This window comes from Ictidomys tridecemlineatus, chromosome 3 (assembly GCF_052094955.1).
Source record: "Ictidomys tridecemlineatus isolate mIctTri1 chromosome 3, mIctTri1.hap1, whole genome shotgun sequence".
Taxonomy (NCBI): domain Eukaryota; kingdom Metazoa; phylum Chordata; class Mammalia; order Rodentia; family Sciuridae; genus Ictidomys; species Ictidomys tridecemlineatus.
Window position 1 is genome coordinate 115,116,271 of NC_135479.1, and position 25,415 is coordinate 115,141,685.

At 35.7% G+C, this 25,415-nt stretch overlaps 1 protein-coding gene across 13 annotated transcripts in view; it reads right to left on the reverse strand.

The window, feature by feature from the left end:
• Phc3 (polyhomeotic homolog 3) overlaps nucleotides 1-25,087 on the reverse strand; it is a 79,902-nt gene extending 54,815 nt beyond the window's left edge. For 11 of the 13 annotated variants that reach the window (XR_013436633.1, XR_002484746.3, XM_078043626.1 and 8 more), the window contains exons 1-4: nucleotides 25,034-25,087; nucleotides 21,470-21,635; nucleotides 16,547-16,702; nucleotides 15,439-15,516 (exon numbers count right to left, since the gene is read on the reverse strand). Coding sequence is in view for 11 of the 13 variants with exons in the window: in XM_078043626.1 (XP_077899752.1) it covers nucleotides 15,439-15,516; nucleotides 16,547-16,702; nucleotides 21,470-21,635; nucleotides 25,034-25,047 (414 nt within the window). In the remaining 2 variants the exon portion in view is untranslated. The remainder of the gene's footprint in view (nucleotides 1-15,438; nucleotides 15,517-16,546; nucleotides 16,703-21,469; nucleotides 21,636-25,033) is intronic. The other 2 variants (XM_078043623.1, XM_078043622.1) reach the window with 1 other exon arrangement.
• Between the last annotated feature and the right edge of the window lie 328 nt (nucleotides 25,088-25,415).

The window sequence follows — 25,415 nt, forward strand, 5'->3', positions numbered from 1 at the left end:
ATATGAAAAAATGCACAACATCACTCATTATCAGGGATGTGTAAATCAAAACCACAACAATATATCATCTTATTCCTGTTAGAATAGTTATTATCAAAGATAACAGTATTGGCAAGGATATGGAAAAAATAAACTCTTACACAATGTTGGTAGGAGTGCAAATTAGTATACATATTATGGAGAGCAGTATAGAGATGATCCACAAAATTAAAAATAGGACTACCATATGATACAGCAATCTCACTACTAGGCATACACTCAAAGGAAATGAAATCAGAATGTCAAAGAGATACCTGCACTCCCACATTTAATGCAGCACTAGTCACTATAGCCAAGGTATAGAATCAACCTAAGTGTCCATCAGCTGAAAAATGAACAAAAATGTGGTATATATACAAAATGGAAAACTATTCAGCTGTAATGAAAGCATTAAATACTGTTAATTGCAGCAACATAGATAAATTTGGAGGACAGTATGTTAAGTGGAATAAGTCGGGCACAGAAAGATGTATACTGCAGAATTTCACTCACATGTGGAATCTAAAAAGGTTTATCTCATATAAGAGTAGAATGGTGGCTACTAGAAACTGGAGTAATTAGTGGGGAGATGTTTGTCGACTGACATATAATTACAGTTAGGTAGAATGAATAAGTTCAAAAGATTTACTGTACACCATGTTCACTATAATTAATAATCACAGGCAAAGAGAGTGAATGCTAAATCTTCTAACCATTTCACAATGTATATATATTTCAAAACACCAAAATATGTATACAACAAATACAATTTACTGTCAGTTAAAACATTTTTTAATTTCAAAAAATGATAGCATGCAGACAACAATAATGTACTGAGACATGAGAAACAAAATGACTCTAGCATTTTAGTAGTCCAAGACATTTGTTGTACTGAATAGTGATACAGGAAACTAGAAAGACTCATATGTAACTCCTCATGAGTCTATAATCATTAAACTATAAAAAGTAAGCTGAGCTAGGTGATGTGTCATGAGTATATAAAGCCAGCAGCTCATAAGGCTGAGGCCCAAAGCAAACTCAGCAAGAAAATGTCTCTAATTAAAATATAAAAGAAGGCTGGGGAGGGCTGGGGTTGTGGCTAAGCGGTAGAGCGCGCACCTACTCACCTCGTAAGCTTAGAACATGCGAGGCCCTGGATTAGATCCTCAGCACCACATAAAAATAAATAAATAAAAAATAGGGAGTTGGCAATGATGGTGTAATGTGATGGACATCATTGGATTATCCAAAGTACATGTATGAAGACATGAATTGGTGTGAACATACTTTATATACAGAGATATGAAAAATTGTTCTCTATATGTGTAATAAGAATTGTAATGCATTCCACTGTCATGTATTTAGAAAATAAAAACAATTAAAAATAAACAAATAAAGGTATTGTGTCCAACTACAACTAAAAAATAAATATTTTAAAATGGGGGGGACTAGGATTGTGGCTCAGTGGTAGAGCACTTACCTAGCACGTGTGAGGCACTGGGTTCGATTCTCAGCACCACATAAAAATAAATAAATAAAGGCATTGTTGTCCATATACAACTAAAAAATAAAAATTAAAAGAAAGAAAAAGGTTGGGGATGTTGCTCAGTGGTTAAGGCCCTTGGGTTCAATCCCTAGTACTACAGAAAATAAATTTTAAAAAATTAAAAATAAAAAGTATAATGGGTACATAATAGTTGGTTATCCAATTCTTTAATACTTTCAATTTAAATCTTCCAATTATTTCATAATTTTAATAAAATATTTAAATCTATAGTTCAACGTATAAATATAATACAAAATCATTCTGTAATCTGAATTTTACCTCTATCACATCACTGAAACCCAATTATTAATAGTCACTAATGATCTCTAACAAATTTGGAGATTCCTTTCAGATCACCCCCTGGTCTTCTTTACCAGCTCTTTTTCCTGATCTAACCACAAAATGTTCACCCTTTGTTCTCAACACTTTTATCCTTCACTTCCTAGTAGACATGGATTATCATGTCTACTACCATGATGATCCAATCCTGATGAATCTCAATTTGGAGCTCTAGATCCAAATACCTACAGAATACTTCTTTCTGAGTGTTTCTTATCAACTCAATCTCAAGTTGTTTAAACATCAAACTGACTGTTATTCCTTCTATACCAGCTTCTCAGAAGATGGCACTATCATCTTCTAAAACTCCCTCCAACATATATTATCTGGGAATCATTCTGATTCTTTCTTCGCCCTTACACACACAAACAAATAGTCACATGTCTTGTTTCTACATTTTTTGTTGTTGTTCTCCCTTTTGATTTTTTTAACCACTTAGTTTGAGAGTCTAGCCCTTGATACTCCCAGCTATATTACTTTAACAGCTGCAAACTGTTCTACCTCACTGGAATTGTATCTCCTCCCACTTGCCAAATAATCTTTATCTGATTTTATTTAGCCTCCAACTTGTTCTACCTCTCCTTTCCCTGATTTTATTAATATTAATTACCCACCTAAAAATATTCTGGATAGGGCTGAGGGTGTAGTACACTAGTAAAGCACTTGTCTAGTGCAAGCAGGACCTTAGGTTCAATCCCCAGTACCAAAAAGAAAAATTTTCTGGATAATGATCAACCTCCTCTGATAACATCCCTATTATCCCCTCTCACTCCTGTAAACACATCATTCACATTATCCATACAAAGCTATTTAAAATGTCATGATCTCTTAGGCCTTATGGCATTAGTAACAATGTCCTTACTGGAATGAGTGTCTTCCCCATCCATACAGTGACAACTCTTCAAAAATCACTTACTTTAATAAGCTTTTAAAGGCATCCCTATATCCCAAAGAACTGACTATTTACTTCCCCTACATTTTACCTAATTGCTAACATACATATATATACTTCTACCATAAAATTCTTTCTTGTTCTCTTTTTTCTTGTCTCTTCCGCACCCCCCCCCCCAGTACTGAGATCAAATCCAAGGCCTTTCACATTCAGGGCAAGTGCTCTACCACTAAGCTATATCCCTAGTCTTTTAAAAAATGTTTAAGACAGGGTCTTGCTAAATTGCCTGGACTGCCTCCTGCCCCAGCCTCCTGAGTAGATGGAGTTATAGGTGTGTGTCATCATGCTCAACTATATCATATATGCATATATATGTATTATATATGCCCATATATGTATAATATATGTATATGTGTGTGTGTGTGTGTGTATACACATACATACTTTTTTTTTTTTTTTTGGAGACAGGGTCTTGCTAAATTGCTTAGAGCCTTGCTAAGTTGCTGAGACTAGCTTTGAACCCATGATCCTTCCACCCCAGCCTCCTGAGTTGCTGGGATTACAGGCATGCACCCCACCATGCCTAGATAGCATATATTTTTTATCTCACCCATCTAAACAGTCATTTCTTTAAGGTATGACTCATCTTCATATATCCAAAAACTATGAAATAGCTTTTATCCAATAAAAGTCTATTAAGTTAATGAATGCCATGTTATTTTAAGGCATACATACATAGCTTTCAGCTTTCATGTAATATTTAAGCCTAATACAAAGAGAGAGAGAGAGTGAGTGAGAGAATGAAAGAGAAGAAAAATTTTGGTATAGCACCTAACAGAGTAAAAATATTATAGTGATATCAGTTCAACTTCACTTTTGATGTGATATGTAATAAATAAACAAGGAAAAAAAAACATTCTTTTTGTGTACCACTTGCTCCAAAGATTAAACTAAATCACTCAGTGGGTAGAGCTGGACCCTGGTTTTCTGACATGTATTTTGGCATTCAGGATTCTTTTTTCTTTTTTATACCTCTTATTTCTATGAGTTGGGTACTCTGCAGTAATAATGCCTCGGTCTGTCTCTCTCTCTCTCTCTCTCTCTCTCTCTCTCTCTCTCTCTCTCTCTCAATGCAAGAAAGGCTAGGCACAGTGGTAGGTACATACCTGTAATCCTAGCAACTTGGGAGGCTGAGGCAGGAGGATCACACATTTAAGGCCAGTCTTAGCAACCTAGTGGGACTCTCAGCAACTCAGTAAGACCCTGTCTCAAAATGGTGCACACCTGTAATCCCAGCTACTCAGTAGGCTAGAGAAGAATAAGTATCATATCTATTTTTAAATTCCATATAGCAAGTAACAATGCAGGCAGCTGTCTACTAAGAAACACTTGATCCATGAAGGCCAACAGATCACCAAGAAATTATCTCCCCAGTCTAATTAAAACAGAATTTTCTTCCTTTCCTTATGGCTTTGGTCTGTTTTCTACTTTGTTCTACTCACCTAAACCAGATGCCCTTACATGTTTCCATTATTTTCTCTGTCAATTTCATCTCAATTCTCTTTCTCTTAAAGCCTTGGTCAATTCTGTTACCTCAGACCTCAAGTCCTCTCCTCCACAAAGGAACTTACTCCCTGAGCCCTATTTCATAAGCTCCATGCAGTGTCTGGCCCACAGTACTCACTAGAGCCAAAGCCCTTTTGAGAGCCACCTCTGCCATTTGATCAGAATCAATCAGGTATATCATACATACTTTATAGACTTTAAAAGGGAGTTACGTACATTTATATTCTATGCCCACAGGTCAGTGAAAAACATTGCAGGGTAACATGTAGAGTATAATCCCATTTGTATATTACAAACAAATGTCTGTGCCTATACATGTTATATATGTAAAAAACACTGACAAAGAAAATGGCATTGCATATACACAATAATGTATACTCACAAAACTACATGTGACTAGATTCAATATAGAAACATAACAAATACACACTGATATCTGGGAGAAAAGTCACCAAAATGTTAAAGGATAATGCCTATTAGAAATAAAATTTGGAATTATTTGTATTTGCTTTTTAAAAATTATTGTCCATGTAGGCATAAACATTAGAATGAGAATAGAAATGCTATTATTTTTCCTTTTTTAAAAATGGTTGCCTTAGTACATTTTATCACTTTAAAGCAGTTTATAAACTTTATTCAGTGAGAACATGTATATTCAAATCCCTGTTTGTGTAGAATCAAATATCTGTAAGTGAACAGTGTTATATAGAAATTTTAGGTAATAATACATCCACAAAGGACTTTTAAGCTACTGCTGTTTTTTAATAAAGAAATCAAACAATGGCTGCGAGGGGAGTATATGTCGCTTAGGGGCAGCACGTGCAAGGCTCTGGGTTCAATCCCCAGCAAAAAAAAAAAAGTCTCTCCTATTTGTTATAGACAATTCTGCCACACAAGACAGCACACACCTGCAATCTCAGCTACTTAGGCAGTTGAGGCAGAAAGATTCCAAGTTTAAGGTCAGCCTTTGCAACTTAGGGAAACCCTGTCTCAAAATACAAAAGAAAGAAGGCTGGGGGTATATTTTAATGGTAAAGCACCCCTGGGTTCAATTACCAGTACTGGAAAAAACAAAACAAAACAAAACAAATTACCACTTTCTGTAATAAACAGGCAAAAACAAAAAAACAAAAACAGCAACCTCACAATCTCCCAATATTTTTAGATTTATAAACCCAAAAAAGAAAAGTTACAATGTCAAAACAATGAAGATACTGGAAAAATAACTTAAAATGTCCAGCAAAAAAGATGGATATATAAAATAAATTCCACCATTCTATATAATAGCTTAAATACTGATCCATGTGATAACACAGAAAGATCTCGACATACTAAGTGAAAAAAGCAAAATGCAAAATATCTACCTATGTTTTTAAAAAAGCACATATACACACATTTCTTTATAAAATCTATGTCCATAATACATAAGAAAAGATCTGAAGGAGTAAACAGCAAACTAAGGAGGAGAGACAGAAAAGAACATGGGGTCTTTTACCACTTTTTTACTTTTTCTAAATTGCTGAAATATTTTACAAGGACACAGTAAAGCTGCTCATGATCATATAAACATTCAGACTACAGTTTTGATTTTTAGATTGGTATCAAATAGTTGGAAAAGGCTTCAGTACTCTACCACTTGAAATTATATTCTAAAGAATCAATCCTTGGAAACAAATGAGTTTTAAAACTTAAAGTACTTCCTAAAATAGATGAGAGGAAGAGGACACTGAAATGATTATAAGCAGTTAATGGTTCATTTGATAAATGATTGTTCTAATTTAGATATGTTTAAAAGAAAACTGAACATTTTTAAGGGTCTTGATCTAAAAATAGTTTCATTAACCCAGTAAGTAGAATCTTAGGAACCTTAAAAGGCAGTAATTATAAATGTATACAAACATATGCAGCAAGATATTCAATGTGGGTTCACTTATAATAGCAAACAAGGAAAATTAAAATCACCAGAAAGAGAAAATAATAGAATATTATTAAGCCACTAAAAATCATACTTAAAACCAATGAACATTTGCTTCTCCCTCCTAAGACTCACTAAAATAGCAACACAATAACAAAAAGGATTGAAGAGAAATTCAGACAGTAGGACTTTCCATTCAACAAGTGAACTGAGCTCTTCAAATATCATGAAAGAAAAACAAAAAAAGACAAGGAGACTTTTTTATATTATAGGACAAAAAGAATACTCAAGTGCACTGTGATCCTTAATTAAATCCTGGATGGGAAGAAAGTTTATAAAAAGAATAACCTTTTTGGAAGACTACAAAGGAAATCAGAATACGGACCACATGCTAGATATTAGTGTACTAATGTTCAGTTTCTTAGGTGTGATATAACAATATTGTTGCTATGCAGGAAAATCTCCTTAGACTGAAGGATAATGCTGCCTACAACTTATTTTCAAATATATTTTTAAAAATAAACGTATTTTCAAATCATCAGGAAAACAGTCTATATACAAATACGGAGATAGAGCAAATATGGCAAACAACAATTGGTATAACTATAAGAAGGGCATATGAAGTTCACTGCTTAGTATTTCTATTTTTCTATGGGTTTAAATGATTTCAAAACAACAAGCATATGCAGAGGCATATTCGGTGAAATATGCCTTTAATCTCAGAGACTCTGAAGGCTGAGGCAGGAGTATCTAAAGTTCAAGGCCACCCTCAGCAATTTAGTTGCTGTAAGCAACTTAGTGAGACTCTATCTCAAAATAAAAAATTAAAAAGGGCTGGGGATGTGGTTCAGTGGTTAATTGTCCCTTGGTTCAACTTCCAGTAACCAAACAAAACAAAACTGGGATATAAAAGAACAACATAAAACAAAAGACATACATACACTAAAACAAAAAGAGAGAGGAGGTGCCATCTGTATCAAGATTATACTATCATTGGGCTGGAGTTGTGGCTCAGTAGTAGGGCGCTTGCCTAGCATGCTTGGGGCACTGGATCGATCCCCAGCACCACATAAAAAATACTAAATAAAGATGTTGTGTCCGTTTACAACTAAAAAAAAAAAAATAAGTCGTAAAAAATTATACTATCACATTTCTATAAAAGAGTGAAGGTGGCTATAATCCAAAATATACGAAGGAAGAAATAAGAGCAAAAGTAAACCCAGAGATTATAGGTATAGGGGCAGAGTTAAGAAGTGTGGCTAAAAACTGCAGAGTTATCTGAAAGTCTACCCACGAAACAGATTCACGTATAATAAGCTCACTACACTTAACACCTAGAACAACCAGCATCTGAACCTTCCAGAAAGATAGGACTCTTCTCTAAGTCAAAGGAACTGCCAGGGAAATGCTAGGTTTCTTTCTTTTTTTTTTTTTTAATATATTTAGTTATAGATGGACATAATACCTTCATTTTGTTCATTTATTTTTACGTGGTGCTGAGGATCAAACCCAGCGCCTCCCATGTACCAGGCAAGCATTCTCCCACTGAGCTACAGCCCAGCCCCAAGAAATGCTAGGTTTCTAAAGTGGATACTAAGACACTGTAACTTAACTTCTACAACTAACCTGTCATCTCCATACCTGTGTACCTTTAACTCCAAACAGACCAATATATAGCAGCAATCACAATCACTGTTATTCCCATATGCAAACACCAACATTCCAATTTTTCCACTAAGGAAAAGGCCCTACAGGGGGACAAATGTACCTTCAGTGCAGTGGAGGAAACCCACCTAATTAAGTGACAATCATGCACTCTTAAACATAAGCAGAAAACTAAGAATTTGAAAAGAAGATAGCTTTCTCTTACAAGAGAAAACCCAGTAGCACAATGGAAGAAAAAGACTAAGATAGATCCTAAGGAAAATAGATTAATAGAGAAACAGAGAAAAACGTTTTTAACATCTGAGAAGTAGAATGCTTGCCTAGCATGTGCAAGGCCCTGGATCCAATCCCCACTACAACAAAAAAATGAAACAAAGATAAAAAATAAAAGTCTGATAAATATCATCCATACAGAAAAACAGGATCCTCTGAAAAGAATGAGCAAACAAAAGATGCTCCTAGAAATTGGAAATACAACGGCTGAACTAAACCTGGGGGTGGGGGGAGTTCAAGTAAATTGTTAAAAAAAAAAAAGTCCAACATCCCACAACAGAAAAAGAATGAAAAGGTAAAAGAAATAAAGGATCAATCCAGAAAAAACAAAACTCACCAAGGAGCTCCAAAGAGAGAGCGAAGATGCCCCCTGGCAGAGTGCATGCTTAGCATGCAAAAGGCCCTAGGTTCCATTCCTAGCACCACAGAGACAGAAGGGGGTGGAGGGAGGAAGTGAAAACAAGAACAGAGAAACAACAGGAAAACTTTCCTTATAAATTTTTAGTTTCACATACATGAACATTAAATACCTAGTTTTTACCTAGAGAGGGTCATACAAGTGTCCTACACCATAATTTCTAGACATATCCTCATGAAACTTAAGAAAAAATAAAAAACTAAAAGAGAATAATAGGCAAATCTAAAAGATTCCAGAAAGAACAAGCAGTTACCCCAGAGCAATAATAATGAGACTAATAATAGCCTTTTTTTCAGCAATATCTAAAATTTTGAAGTTGGTGGGCTTTTTTATTCTTTCTGTTGTTAGTTTTTATTTTGTTTTATTTTTGTTTTGTGATGCTGGAGATCAAACCCATGGCCTCACAATTGCTAGGCAAGCGCTCTACCACTAAACTATAGCCCAGGCCCCAATAACTAAAATTTTGAAAACAATTCTTGTTTTCAAATTTCCAAAGAATAATTAATTTCAATATAAAATTCATGTAACAATAGTTACAAAAAATATATAGGGAAGGGAGGCTGAGTCATGAGATCACAACCTCAAAGCCAGCTTCAGCAATGGCAAGGCCCTAAGCAACTCAGTGAGACACTGTCATAAATAAAATACAAATAGGGATGGGGATGTGGCTCAGTGGTCAGGTAACCGCCCCGCCCAAAAAAAAAAAAATGTATGGGGAGACAATTTTCAGTTCCATAAGGGATTCAAAATTTATTTTTCATGTAACCTTTAAAAGTAGATACTTCACCAAAAGACATTCTTATCAGTTTACTTGTCTGTATCCTCAGTGTGCTCTTAAACCTTTGTTCACTTTGAATTCTTGGTACCTGACATTGTGCCTAACACTAAATAGGCACTGAAAGTACTGAACCAGAGTATCCTTGTTAGTATGGACCAACACAGGATCCCACACAATAATAACCCCTAAAACTGAGATCTACTTTTTTAGGATCATGATCTTATGACTACCATTCTCTGCAAATGTGGCCTTCCCCGCCCCCCACAACCTCCTTAAAGGACCTATTTCTTTAATACTTTTTTAGTTGTAATTGGACATTTATTTATTTATTTATTTATTTATTTATTTTTATGTGGTGCTGAGGATCAAACCCAGTGCCTCGTACGTGTTAGAAGAATGCTCTACTGCTGAGCCACAACCCCAGCTTAGAGGCCCCCTATTTTTAATACAACCAGTCAGGGCTTCAACATATTTCAGGGAGGCAATTCAGTTCACATCATCATTTATTGAACCTTCTCCTTGATCCAGATTCAGAGATACCTAGATGAGAACACTTTTAAAAAAATAAAAATAAATCTAATTAGACCTCTTAATTTTACAAAAAAACTCGGAGTACAGGAAGGTTAAATAACTTGTCTGAAATCACACTACTGGTCAGTCACAGAATCTAACATTAGAACCCAGATGCCTCATCTCCATTCTCCCAAACTTTTTAAAAGTAAGTCATGACAAGAAGTCTACTTTCAGAAAGATGGAGATGTACTTTTCCTTATTCCTCCCACTAAGTACAACTAAAAACCCTTGCTTGTGACATATAAAATAAACATAAAGGTACCAAAAGATGAAGAAAAGCAGATTGGCCGGAGACTAGAGACTCCATGTACATCATGGTGATGAGTTCCCTGGTTTTTTTTTGTTTTTTGTTTTTGTCTCATATAACCCAAACTTGGAACTAAAGAATTCAGTAACCCAGACACCAATGGACACAAACAAAACAGCCTAACAAAAGCCTGCTCTTTTTAGCCAACGGATCAGGAAAGAGAAAGCCCAGCAACACAAAAAACTTAAGACAATAATTACTTTACTATGGGCAAACACTAAAGAAAAAACTATGGCTCCACTCACAACAACAAAAAACTATACTTTCACATGCAAAGGCATTCCATCCCTTCAATCAACCCTCTATAATTAATTAGTGTCAGAAAAGGCCAAGTAGAGAGCCAGGATTTTCATCTCAACCAAGTAGTAATAAACTACCACCACCATCACAATGTACTGTGCAGTATAGGGGTGGAAAGACTACATAGGAAGCAGTAACAAGGCACTCCTGTTCCTCCCAGTCAGGGAAGCTTCCATAGAGGCCCAGTGAAGAGCCAGAATTTCCACCACAGTTCAGCAATTTATGGGAAGCATCCCCTCTGGTGTTAACAGATTAAAAATAGTCACAACAAAGAAATAAAAGATATACAGAAGAAACAAATGGAAATTTTAGAACTGAAAAATAGAATAATCAAAATGAAAGAGATAATACTATGCATTCTTGTTCTTTATGCTCAATACATAATAAAAATCAAAGTCTATCTGTATGTATATGTATAGCATTTTTTAGTAGCTACAGTACTCCATTGTATGAATTATCACTAATTGTCCTACAATTAATGGACACTTCGATTGTATATAATGCTTTACTACTGTAAACCATGCATATACACATAATTATGTAGGAGGGGGGTTGGTTTTGTTTTTTGTGTTTTTTACAGGACTGGGGTCAAACCCATAGCCCTGCATATACTAGGCAAATGGTCTAGCACTGAGCTACATCCACAATCCTGTCATTTTTAATGATATCAGTAAAAAGTAACAGTCATATGAGGGGCTGGGGTTGTAGCATGTGTGAAGCTTTGGATTTGATCCTTAGCATCCCATAAAAATAAATAATAAAATAAAGGTATAAATAATAAAATAAAGTCCAGAGAAACTGGACTAATTGGGCTGCGCAAAATAACCACACAAGAGGCACAAATATCTTTTTCTTTGGGGTTGCTATGATGGCTCCTCTGACCTTAAAGGTTCACAGGAAGAGAAAGAGAGAGAGAGAGAGAGAGAGAGAGAGAGAGAGAGAGAGAGAGAGAGAGAGAGCGCCCCCCCACCCCCCGCCCCTTTTATTGGGGAGAAGCTATTCAAATGAGGCAAAGGGTCAGGTTTCAGGGGGCTGAGTCTATCTTCATGATGTCCACTGTCACCAGGTTGACTGACATATGAGTAGGCCACACCCAAGGGCACAGTAAGAGAAGGGGACACACACAAAGCACTTCCATGGAAGATTCTATCCTAAACAGGGCAAGGGGTTATATTACAAAGGAACAGGTGGGCATAGCTCCACCCATGGAGCTGTAGCAAGACACACCCATGCACAAGACACCATTCCTCAAACCCAAGAAGGGTGGGGAAAGCTCTGCTACATTTCTGTGACTGAGTGCCTCAGCATCCAGCCAGGGAATGTGACTCAGTCACGTGCGAGGTTGGGCTCCCATAGTACTGTGTCCATCTGTAACTAAAAGAATTTTTTTAAAAAAAAGAGTTCCGGGGCTGGAGTGGTGGCTCAGTAGTAGAGTGCACACCTAGCATGCATGAGGCACTGGGTTCAATCCTCGGCACCACATAAAAACAAACTAATGTATCCACCTAAAACTAAAGATACATAAATAAATAAATATTTTTTAAAAATAAAATAAAAATTTAAAAAAGAGTTCCATATGAAAGGGCATGCACATTTTAAATTTTTATACATACTGCCAAATAACTCTCCAGAAAAGTTGTACCAATTTACATCCCCATTAATAGCATATGTGTGTACCAAATATTTTACATCCTTGCCAGCAATGAGTATTATTTAAAAGCTTTGCCTTGCTTTTGAATCTGACAGGTAAAAATGGGACATCATGGTTGTTTTTACATATATTTATTATTAATACAATAAATATATTTTTATATGTTTAAAGTCAAAAGTAGTCCTTCCCCCACCCCTGGTGTTGGGGACTGAAACCAGGGCTTCAGGCATGTTAAGCAAGTGATCTACCATTAATAGTATATGAGATGTACTCCCAACCCAGTCTTTCTTTTAAAAATTCCCAGTTATGGGCCAGATTGTGGCTCAGTGGTAGAGTGCCTGCTGAGCACGGGTGGTGCATTGTTATGCATCACATAACAATAAACAAAATGAAGGTATTGTGACCATCTACAACTAAAAAAAATTTTTTTTTTAATTCCCAGTTAGTCTTTTGTAAATGTTCATTGTTTATATTACTAACATAAAAGCATTCGGGGGCAGGGAATGTGGTTCAGTGGTAATATGTTTGCCTTGCATGCATGGGGCACTGGGTTTGATCCTCAGCACCACATAAATAAATAAAATAAAGGTATTGTGTCTTACAACTAAAAAAAAAAAATTTTAAATAAAGGTATTATGTCCATCTACAACTAAAAAATATTTTTAAAAAAGAACATTTTGGATTTTAGAAATAAAAGCCATTTGACATACATGGTGCAAATGTATTCTCTTCCATTGTGTTACTTTTAACCTTGTTTCTGTTGTTTTTTTGGCAGCAGCAAAGTTTTTAATTGGTTCAGATTTCATTTTGGCAAGCCAGATTTAACTAAACCTTACCCTCTTTCAATTGAAGGAAGACACCAACATAAAGGTTCAGTCCCAATTAATTTTAGAGTCAAACAACCATAAAATCACCACCATCACTACTAGTATTAGTCTAGAATTAGCTATCCTGATCCAATTAGGGAAAAGAAGATAAAGCTGGCACCTGCTAGTTACCTATACATTCAATTATCAAGTTTATTTCCCAAACTACACAGTTTCCCCAGGTTATATGTCTAGGTATCTGGTTTAATTTTTTATATAATATTCATTTCCTCACTGAGATCCCATTTTGACTCTATATCCCAACCAATCTAGCTAATTATTCAACAGCCTACCCTGTAATCCTTTCTGGAAGCTAAACCACTCCCACAGCTTCACTTTACCTGAAAACTTACCTCAAAATAACCAAACTATGAATATTATTAGACTGCCACCTAATGGCTCATTATTATCATTACCTAGATACTTCTATTACCACGTTCTGCCTCTCTTTTGGATAGTAACCTCAATTTACTAAGTTACTTTGGCCATTATAATATATACTGCTAGTCAATTCATTTGAGGAATAGCTACTCGGATTTATAAACAAAACAAACATGATATATGATATATTGTTCTTTTTTTCACACTAGACATCTGTTCTCCCTTCATGCTTCTTTTCCCCAACCAGTCATTCACAAGTGCCTACTACATGGTACAATACTGCCCGGTTATAACAAACAGCATTAACAATGTCATAAAAAATAAGCACAATCAGGGCTGGGATTATGGTTTAGTGGTAGAGTGCTCGCCCCACATGTATGAAGCACTAGGATCGATCCTCAGTACCATATAAAAATAAATAAATAAAATATAAGGATTGTGTCCATCTACAACTAAAAAATTATTTTTAAAAAATAGGCACAATCGGGCTAGGGTGTGGCTCAGAGATAGAGTGCTCACCTACCACGCAAGAGGCACTGGGTTCGATCCTCAGCACCACATAAAAATAAAATAAAGATACTGCATCCACCTATAACTAAAAAATACTAAAAAAAAATCAGCACAATCATTGGAATCTTAATTTCTGTGAATGTCACATACAGAAAATCATACAAAAACAGTTTAAAAGGATATCTGTTAATTATAAGACAACAAAACTCTATACATATGCACATACATATATATATCTTAATGTTATCCCATATTTCACAGAATAATTTGTCTATAATTCAACTAACACACAAAGTATTTACTATGCCTTTCCTTAATACACCTGTATTAAATCAAGACATCTGATATTAATAATCATTAACTACAGTATTCATGCTGAGAGTTAAGATAAAATATTCATAACTAATTTTGCCATATTCCAGGATATTTATGTGCTAAAAAAAGAATTTTTTAATTAAAAATGCAGATCAATAGTTAGAAAAACACCTACATGCTGAACAAAGAATGTACTTAGCAAAGACTATATCCTTAATTGAAGAATATAGCATAAGCTCCTCTTAAGTTTCTTAAAACCTATAAATCTATATTTTATTAAAGTCAATTTTACAGAATATGAAAGTACTACTATACTGGACCAGGAAAAATGTATAGAAAGGACATTTTTAGAATAACGCAATGGTTTTCAACCAAAGGCAGTTTTGTCCCCCATAAAACATTTTTGGTTGTCACCTGGGGGGAAGGAGAAAGCCATAGTCTGCTGTTGGTATCCACTGCGAGGGATGATGCCTCATAATGCATAAGACAGTCAGCCACACACTAAAAAAAACTATGGTCCATAATGACATAAGTTTCAAGGCTGACAAACCTGAGAAAACTTAAGTAATTCCAACATAAACTATACTATATCAGTTAAATTTCTGTAATCTAATAATTTTCCTATGGTTTCATAAAAGAACAATCTTGTTCTTAGGAAATACATATCCCAAATATTTTTTAAATATTTTTTAGTTGTTGATGTACCTTTATTTTTTATTTATTTATATGTGGTGCTGAGGATCAAACCCAGGGCCTCAGATGTGCTGGGCGAGTGCTCTACCCCAACCCCAACCCTACAAAATGGTTATTAAAACTTAAGATTTTCAGAAGTTTAACAATAATTCTGAATTCTCCAATTTCATCACTGAAATACAACCTGAGATACAACCCCAACCCCAACCCTACAAAATGGTTATTAAAACTTAAGATTTTCAGAAGTTTAACAATAATTCTGAATTCTCCAATTTCATCACTCGTATTCCTAAACACTTATTATTACTTAAGGTATGTAACAAATCTACACTAATAGCTTCATGAATTACAACAGTATAGTTTTGGAAAACAGTAATTAAAATTTTTTTTTTTTTTAATTTTAAATCCGAAAAAAAAACGTAGGGTACTTACAGATGTCTGGGACATACTTGACTGTTGTGTGACACTTCCTGTGGGGGATGTAGATGGTCTTCCACTGGATAAACTTGCCTAAAATAATAAGACCATTATAATATGCCTACAAAAACCTAAAGTTAAAACCTTTCTGCTACCAGCATAACACAGAAACAAAATAAGAACCAAAGGTCAATTTAATCTTTGGCCAAACAGATTTTTTTTTTTTAAAGAAAAGAAAAATATGAATGGTGAAAACAGGCCCAAAAGCTAATCTGATTAGCTGTACTCATTGTAAGTTTCACTCTTCAGGTTTCTTGACATTTCTGAAGCTGAATCACCACTCTACCATTACAAAAAAGACATTTGAGCTACATCAAGAGCCAGTGGGTTTCAGTTTCCTAAGTCATATTATGAACATGATGTTACTTAAAATTACACTACTGAAAAGAAGTAACATCTGGTATCTGTCAATAACAGAAGTAAACTTTTTTCAAGTTCACTCAACTGAGATCCTTCTCTGATGAGGAGATTTAAGATTAAATCTCACATAGTTTTATTTAAGTTGTACAATATTAACAAAAAAATTTAAACATAGGTATTGAATCATAAAATTATGTTATTAATTGAAATAATATGATTAGATTTTAGGAAAGTGTATATATGCATTTTATATAGAAGATTTTTGGATATATATTAAATTGTTACAACAGTCACCTCTGAAAGTGGGACACGATGGCACATATGGAAAGAAACATTTCTATTTTATTTGCCTCTTAAAATATTATACTGATTGATATTTTTAATATAAATTATTTACATAATAAAACTTTACTTTTTCAAAAAACAGAAATATAATTCGTGAAGCCCTAAGTATCCACTGTTGTACCTAGAACTTTGTGGATACAAAACCATACCACCATCCACTTTGGATAAAAAACAGAGACAAAAGCTGGCAACAATTATAAAACAGAGTATTTGGTAGTCTATTAACATCTCCTTTAGCACAAATAATCACAAGACATATGAGAACTCTGAAATAATACCCAGGGTATTTATTTTCAGTAAGTATCTGAAGAAAATGTAAAGTTTGGCCTTAAAAATTGTTAATTTATTTCAGTCTCACCTGAACAGCAGCAAGGCTCTGGAGCTGGGAACTGCTTAAATGTTGCTGCTGAAGAGCTGCAGTGTGCAGCATCAAGTGCTGCTGTTGAGCTGCATACATTTGCTGAAGATACTGAGCAGCTGAGCTGGGGGGGCGATGCAATGCCTGTTGAATTACCTGTGATAAGTCAATTGAACCAATGTCAAATTATAATCTCAACCTTTATCTTTTTTTTTTTTTTCAGTGCTGGGGATCAAACCCAGGACCTTGCACACACACTATCACTCACCCATATCTCCAGTTCAACCTTTATCTTTTTATTATTATTATTATTATTTTGTAGTTATAGATGGACAGAATACCTTTATTTTATTTGTTTATTCTTATGTGGTGCCGAGAATCAAACCCAGTGCCCCATGTATGCTAGGCAAGCACTCTGCCACTGAACCCCAGCCCCAGCCCAACCTTTATCTTAACTATAAAATGAAGTATAAAAATGGCAGTTTAAAATTTTTCTACTTTAAGATTCAATGTCCTCAAGTTTATTAACATATTTCTCTCCTAGTTACATATTGCTAGGATTCACTAATTATACAAATTAAATTACCCAGTAGAGATAAATCCATAAAAGAACCATACAAGGACTGAGGTTGTAATTCAGTGGTTGAGTGTTTCTCTAGCATGTGTGAGGCACTGGGTTCGAATTCTCAGCACCACGTGTAAACAAATAAAATAAAGGTCCATCAACAACTTAAAAATATTTTTTTATAAAGGACCATATAAGTATTTGAAGAAATATTTAATATCACTGTTATCAAAAATTTACAAATTAAAATATGATACTATTTTCTAACTGTCAGATGGATAAAGATTTAAAACACTTTTACTTGAGAAAATAAATCTTCCCACACTGTGAGAATTTAAGTTGGTATAGCTTTTTTGGATAAAAGTTGGAAGAATTCAGGGCTTAGGTATGAAGAGGAATATTTTGCTATGGAGCAATAACAAACAGTAGTATGGCTCTAAACTGTTTAATAGAGTAGCTAGTGTGTAGAGTAGAGTAGCTACCTGTGTTTACTGAACATGAAAATATTACTAATGCAACTAAGGAATTGGGTTTTTAACTTTAACTGAACTTTGATTTTAATGTAAATAGGTACACAGATAGCTAATGGCTACCACATTTCACAGTGCAGATACAGACTTGTATTTATTAATAAGAACATTCTCAAATATATTAGCAGGTGAAGAAAGTTTAGAATAAGATGTCATTTTTTACCAAATTAACTGAGTAATCATTTTTATATCAAAATAACTCAGTAATCTGAGTATTCTTTGAGGATTAAATGAAGCATCTAGAACCCTGTGGAATATATTATAGGTACTCAATATACACTAGTAGCTAGTATCTCTTTAACAATTGCTATGTGCCAAGCATCTGATAAATGCTTCATGTGGATTATCTTAATTCTTTATAGATGTAGTGAGAAAGTAGACATAATTATTATCTCCATTTTACAAATGGGAAAACCAGTATTTTAAGTAGGCTAAATAATTTCCCAAAATTCATACAGCTAGTAGCTTCTCTGACTTCAAAGTCTACAACCTTTATACCCTGTGAGTTCTTATGTTTTTCTATTATACCTGCTTACTTCCTCTATCTCATAATTATATTTTTCTTATAATTGCATTTGATTTTTTTTTTTAACCTGAGGCTCAAGGAGATTGTAGATGAGTAGAATATTCAGTAGATGAGTAGGAATACTCTAAAAGATTTCTCTAAGTCTATATTTTGGCTTCAAATACAAAATTTGAACCTAAAGTTATTCTGCATGTTAGGGGTCTAGGAAAACATAAAAGAGTACTGTAGATGGATAGCTAATTAGAGGTAATTTTTATCTTCTGGTTTGAAATTTTCTTGAAGTGTCTAAAAATCCTACAAAAATTGTCAAAACTGTTTCTTTTTCTGAAAATTACTCAATAATTATTTTTAATGTTTTTAAATGTCAGAGTTCTTAATTTTCCACACAGAATACAATTATTCGTATTGGGGCTGAGGTTTTGGCTCAGTGGTAGAGCATACACCTAGCACATGAGAGGACCTGGGTTCAATTTCAATCCTCAGCATCACATAAAGATAAATAAATAAAATAATGGTATTGTATCCAACTACAACTAAAAAATAAATATTTTTAAAAAATATTAGTATTAAAAAGACTCCTAAAAAGTGTTTGTGAATATTAATAAAATATAAAATCTAATCATGAAATTTCACAAATAGATAAATGTGGTAAAGTCGAGTATTCTATTAAGACCAGAGAAAAATCTTGCATCTCTTCAAAAGATAAGTCCAATCCTCTGCAGCCACATCCCAAGGTCATATCATGCCCAAGTAACCAAAACAGCACAGAACCTCAATCTTAGTATCAAACCAGAGTTTCCAAAGTGCTAAGGAAGTAACAGAGCCATAATCCTATAGCTTCATAATCTAAATTTTGGACACCTATAACCATAAAACCTTGAACCCAAATTTCAAGAAAGAACATTTCCATGAATTATTGTTTACTTCAGGCATGCATATGTCATCTCTCCAATGGCAAATTGAATACGTGCTAAAAACTCCTGTCACAAAAATCAATGTAAGCTTTTGATTCCTGGTTATAGAGGACTACAGACCAGCATTAAGTAATTCAGAATTACATTAACTTATCTTTTCTTGTCAGACAAATCTATACATCTTCTTTTAATTCTGTAATAAAATTCTAAAAATCAAACTGAAAAAACAAATAAACACTCTATTTGACATAATTTTATCAGAGTGCAGTAATTTTCTGTAGTTGGTAATCTTTTATTACCATTCAACACTATACTCCAGGCATTGCATAAATACAAGTTACAGGTACAGAACATTGTTCTTATTTTATTTCTCTACAGGAATTAACATGTTAAAGAGAATTCACAGGACTAAGAGAAAAAAAAAACTGGTAGAATAAAGAACTACTTAGATAGCTCAATAAATATTGATTTGATTGCTCTTTAGGACAGCAATTCCATAATCTTTGTAACAACTAGAGTTAGAGATATTTGTGAGGTATATCTACATCTACACATCTCCAATAATACTTTATTTTTATTAATACATCCACCTTAAGGGAAAACTAGAAAATGAAATGTCATATTAAAATATCCCATTATGGGGCTGGAGTTGTGGCTCAGAGGTAGAGCACTCACCTTGCACATGTGAGACCCTGGGTTCGATCCTCAGCACCACATAAAATTATATAAATAAAATAAAGGTATTGTGTCCAACTACAATTAAAAATAAATATTAAAAATATATATATATCCCATTATCACCAGCTGCACATGATGGCATATGCCTATAATTCCAGCAGCTCAGGAGTCTGAGGCAGGAGGATCACAAGTTCAAAGCCAGAATCAGCAAAAAGTGAAGCACTAAGGAATTCAGTGAGACCCTGTCTCTAAATAAAATACAAAATAGGGCTGGGGATGTGGCTCAGGGGTCAAGTACCCCTGAGTTCACCCTCACACACACAAAAATATCCCATTATCTCAAAGATCTAGATACTCTCCTCCATATCCCTTGCCTCAGAAAAAAGTGAAGAACATTAAATGCATACTCTCCATTCCAGTTTGAATTCTGCTGAGCTGCCTGGGTGCCCAACAGTTCTGATTCCACTCTACAGTGACTTCAGAAAACTAAATCCTAAACCACAGAACAGTTTAATAGTTATTACACTAGAGAAAAATGGAACAGAGAGAAGACTATACCACAAACAGTTAAGAATACAATTAGAGAGTTTGGGGATATAGCTCAGTGATACAGTATTTGCCTAGCATTACCAAGGCCCCTCCTTGACTGAAAAAAAAAATGCAATTAGGAGGTAGAGGAAGCAAGAAGGTATAACAGAAAAACACAAGACCTCACAGGGTATAAAGGGTGCAGACTTTGAAATCAGAGAACCTACTAGCTGTATGAATTTCGGGAAATTATTTAGCCTACTTAAAATACTGGTTTTCCCATATGTCTACTTTATAGAGGTGTGGTGAGAATTAAACATGATAATCCACATGAAGTATTTATCAGATGCTTGGCACATAGCAACTGTTCAATAGATACTAGTACTAGTATTTATTAGGTACCTATAATATATTCCACAGAGTTCTAGAGGCTTCATTTAAATCCTCAAAGAAACTAATGAAAAAGGTAGTCTTGTCCTCATTTTAGTCTCCTAAGGCTCAAAGAGATTGTGCCTCCCACCCAAAGCCACATAGATACTGATGAAAACAAAAATGGGATTCAAACAGCATATCAGAATGCAATGCCCATGTAGTGTACAATACCACATTATCTCCATTATTATTAAAAGTTAATAAGTGACCTAGCCCAAGACTCTTCTTAAATATTTCCTTTCCCATTTGCCCCAGGAACTATAGAAGGCATCTTCCTACTAGGGTTCTTAGGCCACATGGGTTTAAAATAAACCTCTTAACGCAACTACAGAGTTGAAAATTCCCCAAGTCTATATTTTGGATTCAAATACAAAATTTGAACCTAGAGTCATTCTGCATGTTAGGGGTCTAGGTTGAGTACCTTTCCTTTATAGCAACATCAAGAGACTTCCAATTATAATTTTCCTGACACATAAATGTTAACAAACTATTTAACAGTATAATTATTAAATAACTGCTGGTTGTTTCAAACATTAACAATTTTTCTTTTTTTTTAAGCAGTGCCAGGGATGAAACCCAGGGCCCTGTACCTGCTAGGCAAGTGCTCTACCACTGAGTTACATCCCCAGCCCAGATCTTAACAATTATAACTGTACATTTCAGGATCTGAATCAATACGTTGATCTGGTTTAAACAAAAAGCAATATGATACTCCAAGTCTAATTTTACCCATCATTATAGCTGAAATACCTGTACAGCATGTCGGTCTGAACCGCTGTAGACAGAAATCTGTGGTTGCTGCATTCGAGAAGAGGAAGTGGTGATGGTGGTGGTTGTTGTGCTACTGGTTGTTGTCGACACAGAAGATGCTCCAGGGTTTGGTTCATTATCCATTGTTGTACTGTGGTCTTTAAATCTGGCAGATAACACAAAGGATTTATATTGACAAAAAGAATAATCTTATGAGCTTTAAAGAATATACATTCCAGCTGGGCACAGTGGCCAGTGGTTTGGGAGGCTGAGGCAGGAGGATCACAACTTCAAAGCCAGTCTCAGCAACTTAGCAAGGCCCTAAGCAACTTCAAAAGCTGAGGGTATGGCTCAGTACTTAAACACCCCTAGTACCAAAAAAAAAAAAAAAAAAAAAAAATTCATTTCAATAAATAATCTGCAAGCTGGGCTTAGGAGGCTGAGGCAGGAGTACTGTAAGTTCAAAGGCAGCCTTAGAAACTTAGCAAGAACCCATCTCTCAATAAAACATTTTAAAACAAAAAGGACTGGGGATGTGGCTCAGTGGTTAAGCACCCCTGGGCTCAATCCCTGGTACCAGGAGAAAAAAAAGAAAAAGAAAATAATCAGCAAGAGTCTAAGCCTCTATAAAGAAACAAAATACAGCTAGCACAAAAAAACACTTAGAAGGGAAAAATACTTTACATATACATAGGATATTTAATAGTTAATATCTATCTATGTGGAATTTAAGTGAGCCAAGATATGTAACTGACAAAACCTGGTCTAAAGTTTATCTTTGCAATATTGAAAGGAGGGATTTAAAATCAAAATAGGTGGTAAGAGAATACCACACTAACTAGAAAAATTAAAATTTAAGCAGTATCGGAGTACTTTAAAACAATTCTTTGCATTCATTTGATAACAACAAATTACAGTCACTCATATTTATACATTTTAAAAGAATGTGACTTCTGTTGAGTAGCTTAGTTTTGGTTGCTTATATACACTTTACTTAAAAAACAAGTTATCTTTAAAAAGTTAACAAAAAAAGTGTAATTCATACCAGGTTTTCTCTAATTGCTCTACAACACTGTCCTTCTTTTATTTTATTTAATTTTTGTTTAAGTTGTAGGACACAATATATTTATTTACTTAATTTATTTATTTATATGTGGTGCTGAGAATCCAACCCAGTGCCTCACATGGCTAGGCAAGTGCTCCTCCACTGAGCTGCAGTCCAGCCCTGTCCTTACTATTTCTAATAATCGAGTTTGACTTAAGAACAGATTACTCTACTGAAATAAGGGTAGCAGTTAACAGCAACTTCCCACATCCTTATAGAAATCTTTTTCAAGATGAATTGCTCTAAATTTTAAAAACAGCGTAACTATGTAATTTTCCTCAAATACAGTTTCCTTATGTATAGACAGTAAAGTACATTTTTGTACCAAATTTTCTATTTCTTCCAATATTAAAATTCCACTTATATTGTGATATAAAATTTCTCCCAACACAGAATCCATATGTGATTAAATTCAACACTAAAAAATCAATTCTAAGGGCTTCAATATTGTTAGAAGCTAGAACTACTGTAATTTTTACAGGGTCATAATGCACATAATAATGAAAAATACACTTGAAATTATACTGGTTTTATCTTCCTTCTTTTATCTGCCTTTTTTTATCAGTCATTTCTTCCGGAGAAACACAACCTGTGTGACAAGAATGTAACAAAAACTCTTCTACTTCACAAAAAGCAAAAGGAATTTGGCACTAATTGGGTACTCATATACTATCCTGATAGGACTTCCTTTATGTACAAATTTCCTTTTTTTCTATATCACTATGTAAACAGTATTTGGCTCTGAGGAACCAATCTCCTTTTAAGAGAAAAAGAGGGGCTGGGATTGTGGCTCAGAGGTGGAGCAGTCACCTAGCATGAATGAGGCACTGGGTTCGATCCTCAGCACCACATAAAGTAAAATAAAGACATTGTGTTCACCTATACCTAGAAAATAAATATTTTTTAAAATATTTTTTAAAAAGAGAGAAAAAGTGAAAGAATAAAGGAAGTAGCTGATTCCTCAGTTACTCTTTTTTATTAGAAAATGATGATTGGAGACACTGAGGCAGGAGGATAATAAGTTCAAGGCCAGCCTCAGCAACTCAGCCAGATCCTGTCTCAAAACAAAAAATGAAAAGGGGAGGACAGGATTGTGGCTCAGCGGTAGAGGACTCGCCTAGTACTCTGCCTAGCATGTGCGAGGCCCTGGGTTCGATCCTCAGTGCCACATAAAAATAAATAAATAAAATAAAGGTATTATGTCCAACTACAACTAAAAAATTTTTTTTTAATTTTAAAAATGAAAAGGGATAGGTATGTACCTCAATGTAAAGCACCTCTGGGTTCAATCCGCAGTACCAACAAGAAAAAAAGGAAGTGAATCATGTTTTTACACTTCTTTGCTATTTTTCAAATTGCCTTCCAATTATCAAATCACAGTATCATATAGTTCAATATTATACAGTATCAGTAGTAGATAAGGAAAACTTTTTACCAAATTACTGCCTATCATAACACGTGTGTGCCATGCACCAAGTGATATGCAAAATGCCAGCAATGTCTGGTACTTTTAAAGTTGTTCTGCTCAACTATATCCTCAAACCCAGGCACAGTTCTAACTACTAACCGAAAATGGTCACAGAGAATACAAATTCTAGGCATCAAGTCTAATACAAATTCTAGGCATCGGTGAGGGCAACAGGCCAAACCATGGTATTGCATTTCGAGGCCTGGCACAAAAGACCAGTTTTGGTAACTCCACCGTCTGTGCATATAAATACCTGCAAAATACACTGCAGTTCTGGTATACAAGAGGCCTACCCGAGAAATATTTAAGTTTTAGAGTCGCTAACTAAGCATACCATCACACTGCCACACAAGAATGTGGCCCTCTAGGGAGACAGCAACCCTGCAGCCAGAGACCCGAGGGAAAGGTCTTTCCTTCCGGGGTGTTTTCAGCCTCAACAGAGCGCAGCAACCTCCGCCGCCCTCAGGCCCGCGCCAAGACACTTAGCCCTCGCCCTACCCCACCGCGGGAGGGCAGTGGGCAGCTGGGTCTCTCGTTCTCCGGCTGAGAGCGGGGAGGCGCCGGAGCCGAAGGATGGTAGCACGAAGGAGGCCTGGCAGTGCCCGCCCTGCCCTACCCAGCCTCCGCGCGGGCCCCTGGCGTACGAGGCCCGCAGGGCCCACTTGAAGGGATGACAGCACCTGAGGGGCCCACAGGAATCTGTTTCCTGGAGAACCCTAGAGGACAGGGCCTCAGGGGTGACCGTGCGCTCAGGGCTCGGCCGACCCGGTCCAGACGGCAGAAGGGGCGCTCCCGCCTGCAGGGCAACTGGACCCTTCAGTTCACCTCCGCCCCCCGACTAGGGCCAAGCAGGCACCAACAGAATAAAGTAGTTCTCAGGTTTCCCTTCCATGCACTGCTAGCGAAAGAGCCCTGAGATCTTCTACTGAGGAACGTGTCGCTGCCCCCACTCGCCCCGGGTTACGACATCAGTCACTAGCAAGTCACTCACTCCGCTTCCGCCATCTTCTCTCCTCCATCACTAGCACGGGCTGCGCATGCGCCCCCCAGCGGCGGACAGAGAGGCGGGGTCGGCCCCTAGGGTCACGTGGGGTCCTCAGCTGCCAATACCCCGCCCACGTCAGCTCCTGCTGTCTCTGAAGTGACCAGGTTTCTCATTTTCCACTATCTCATTTGCAAGCTTTTACTTTCTCTTGCCCGGGATCTTCCTCTTAGAAAGGTATAAGTTCTGCGTAGACTGTTAAGTTAAATATTTGAAGAATATCTACACAAATACGCAAAGAGGGTCTCGAAAGAAAATACCCACGAAGATGCTGAGGTCTCAGAGAGAAAGGAAATTCGGTGCTGCTACCATGGGGCTTGTTGGCCTGGGA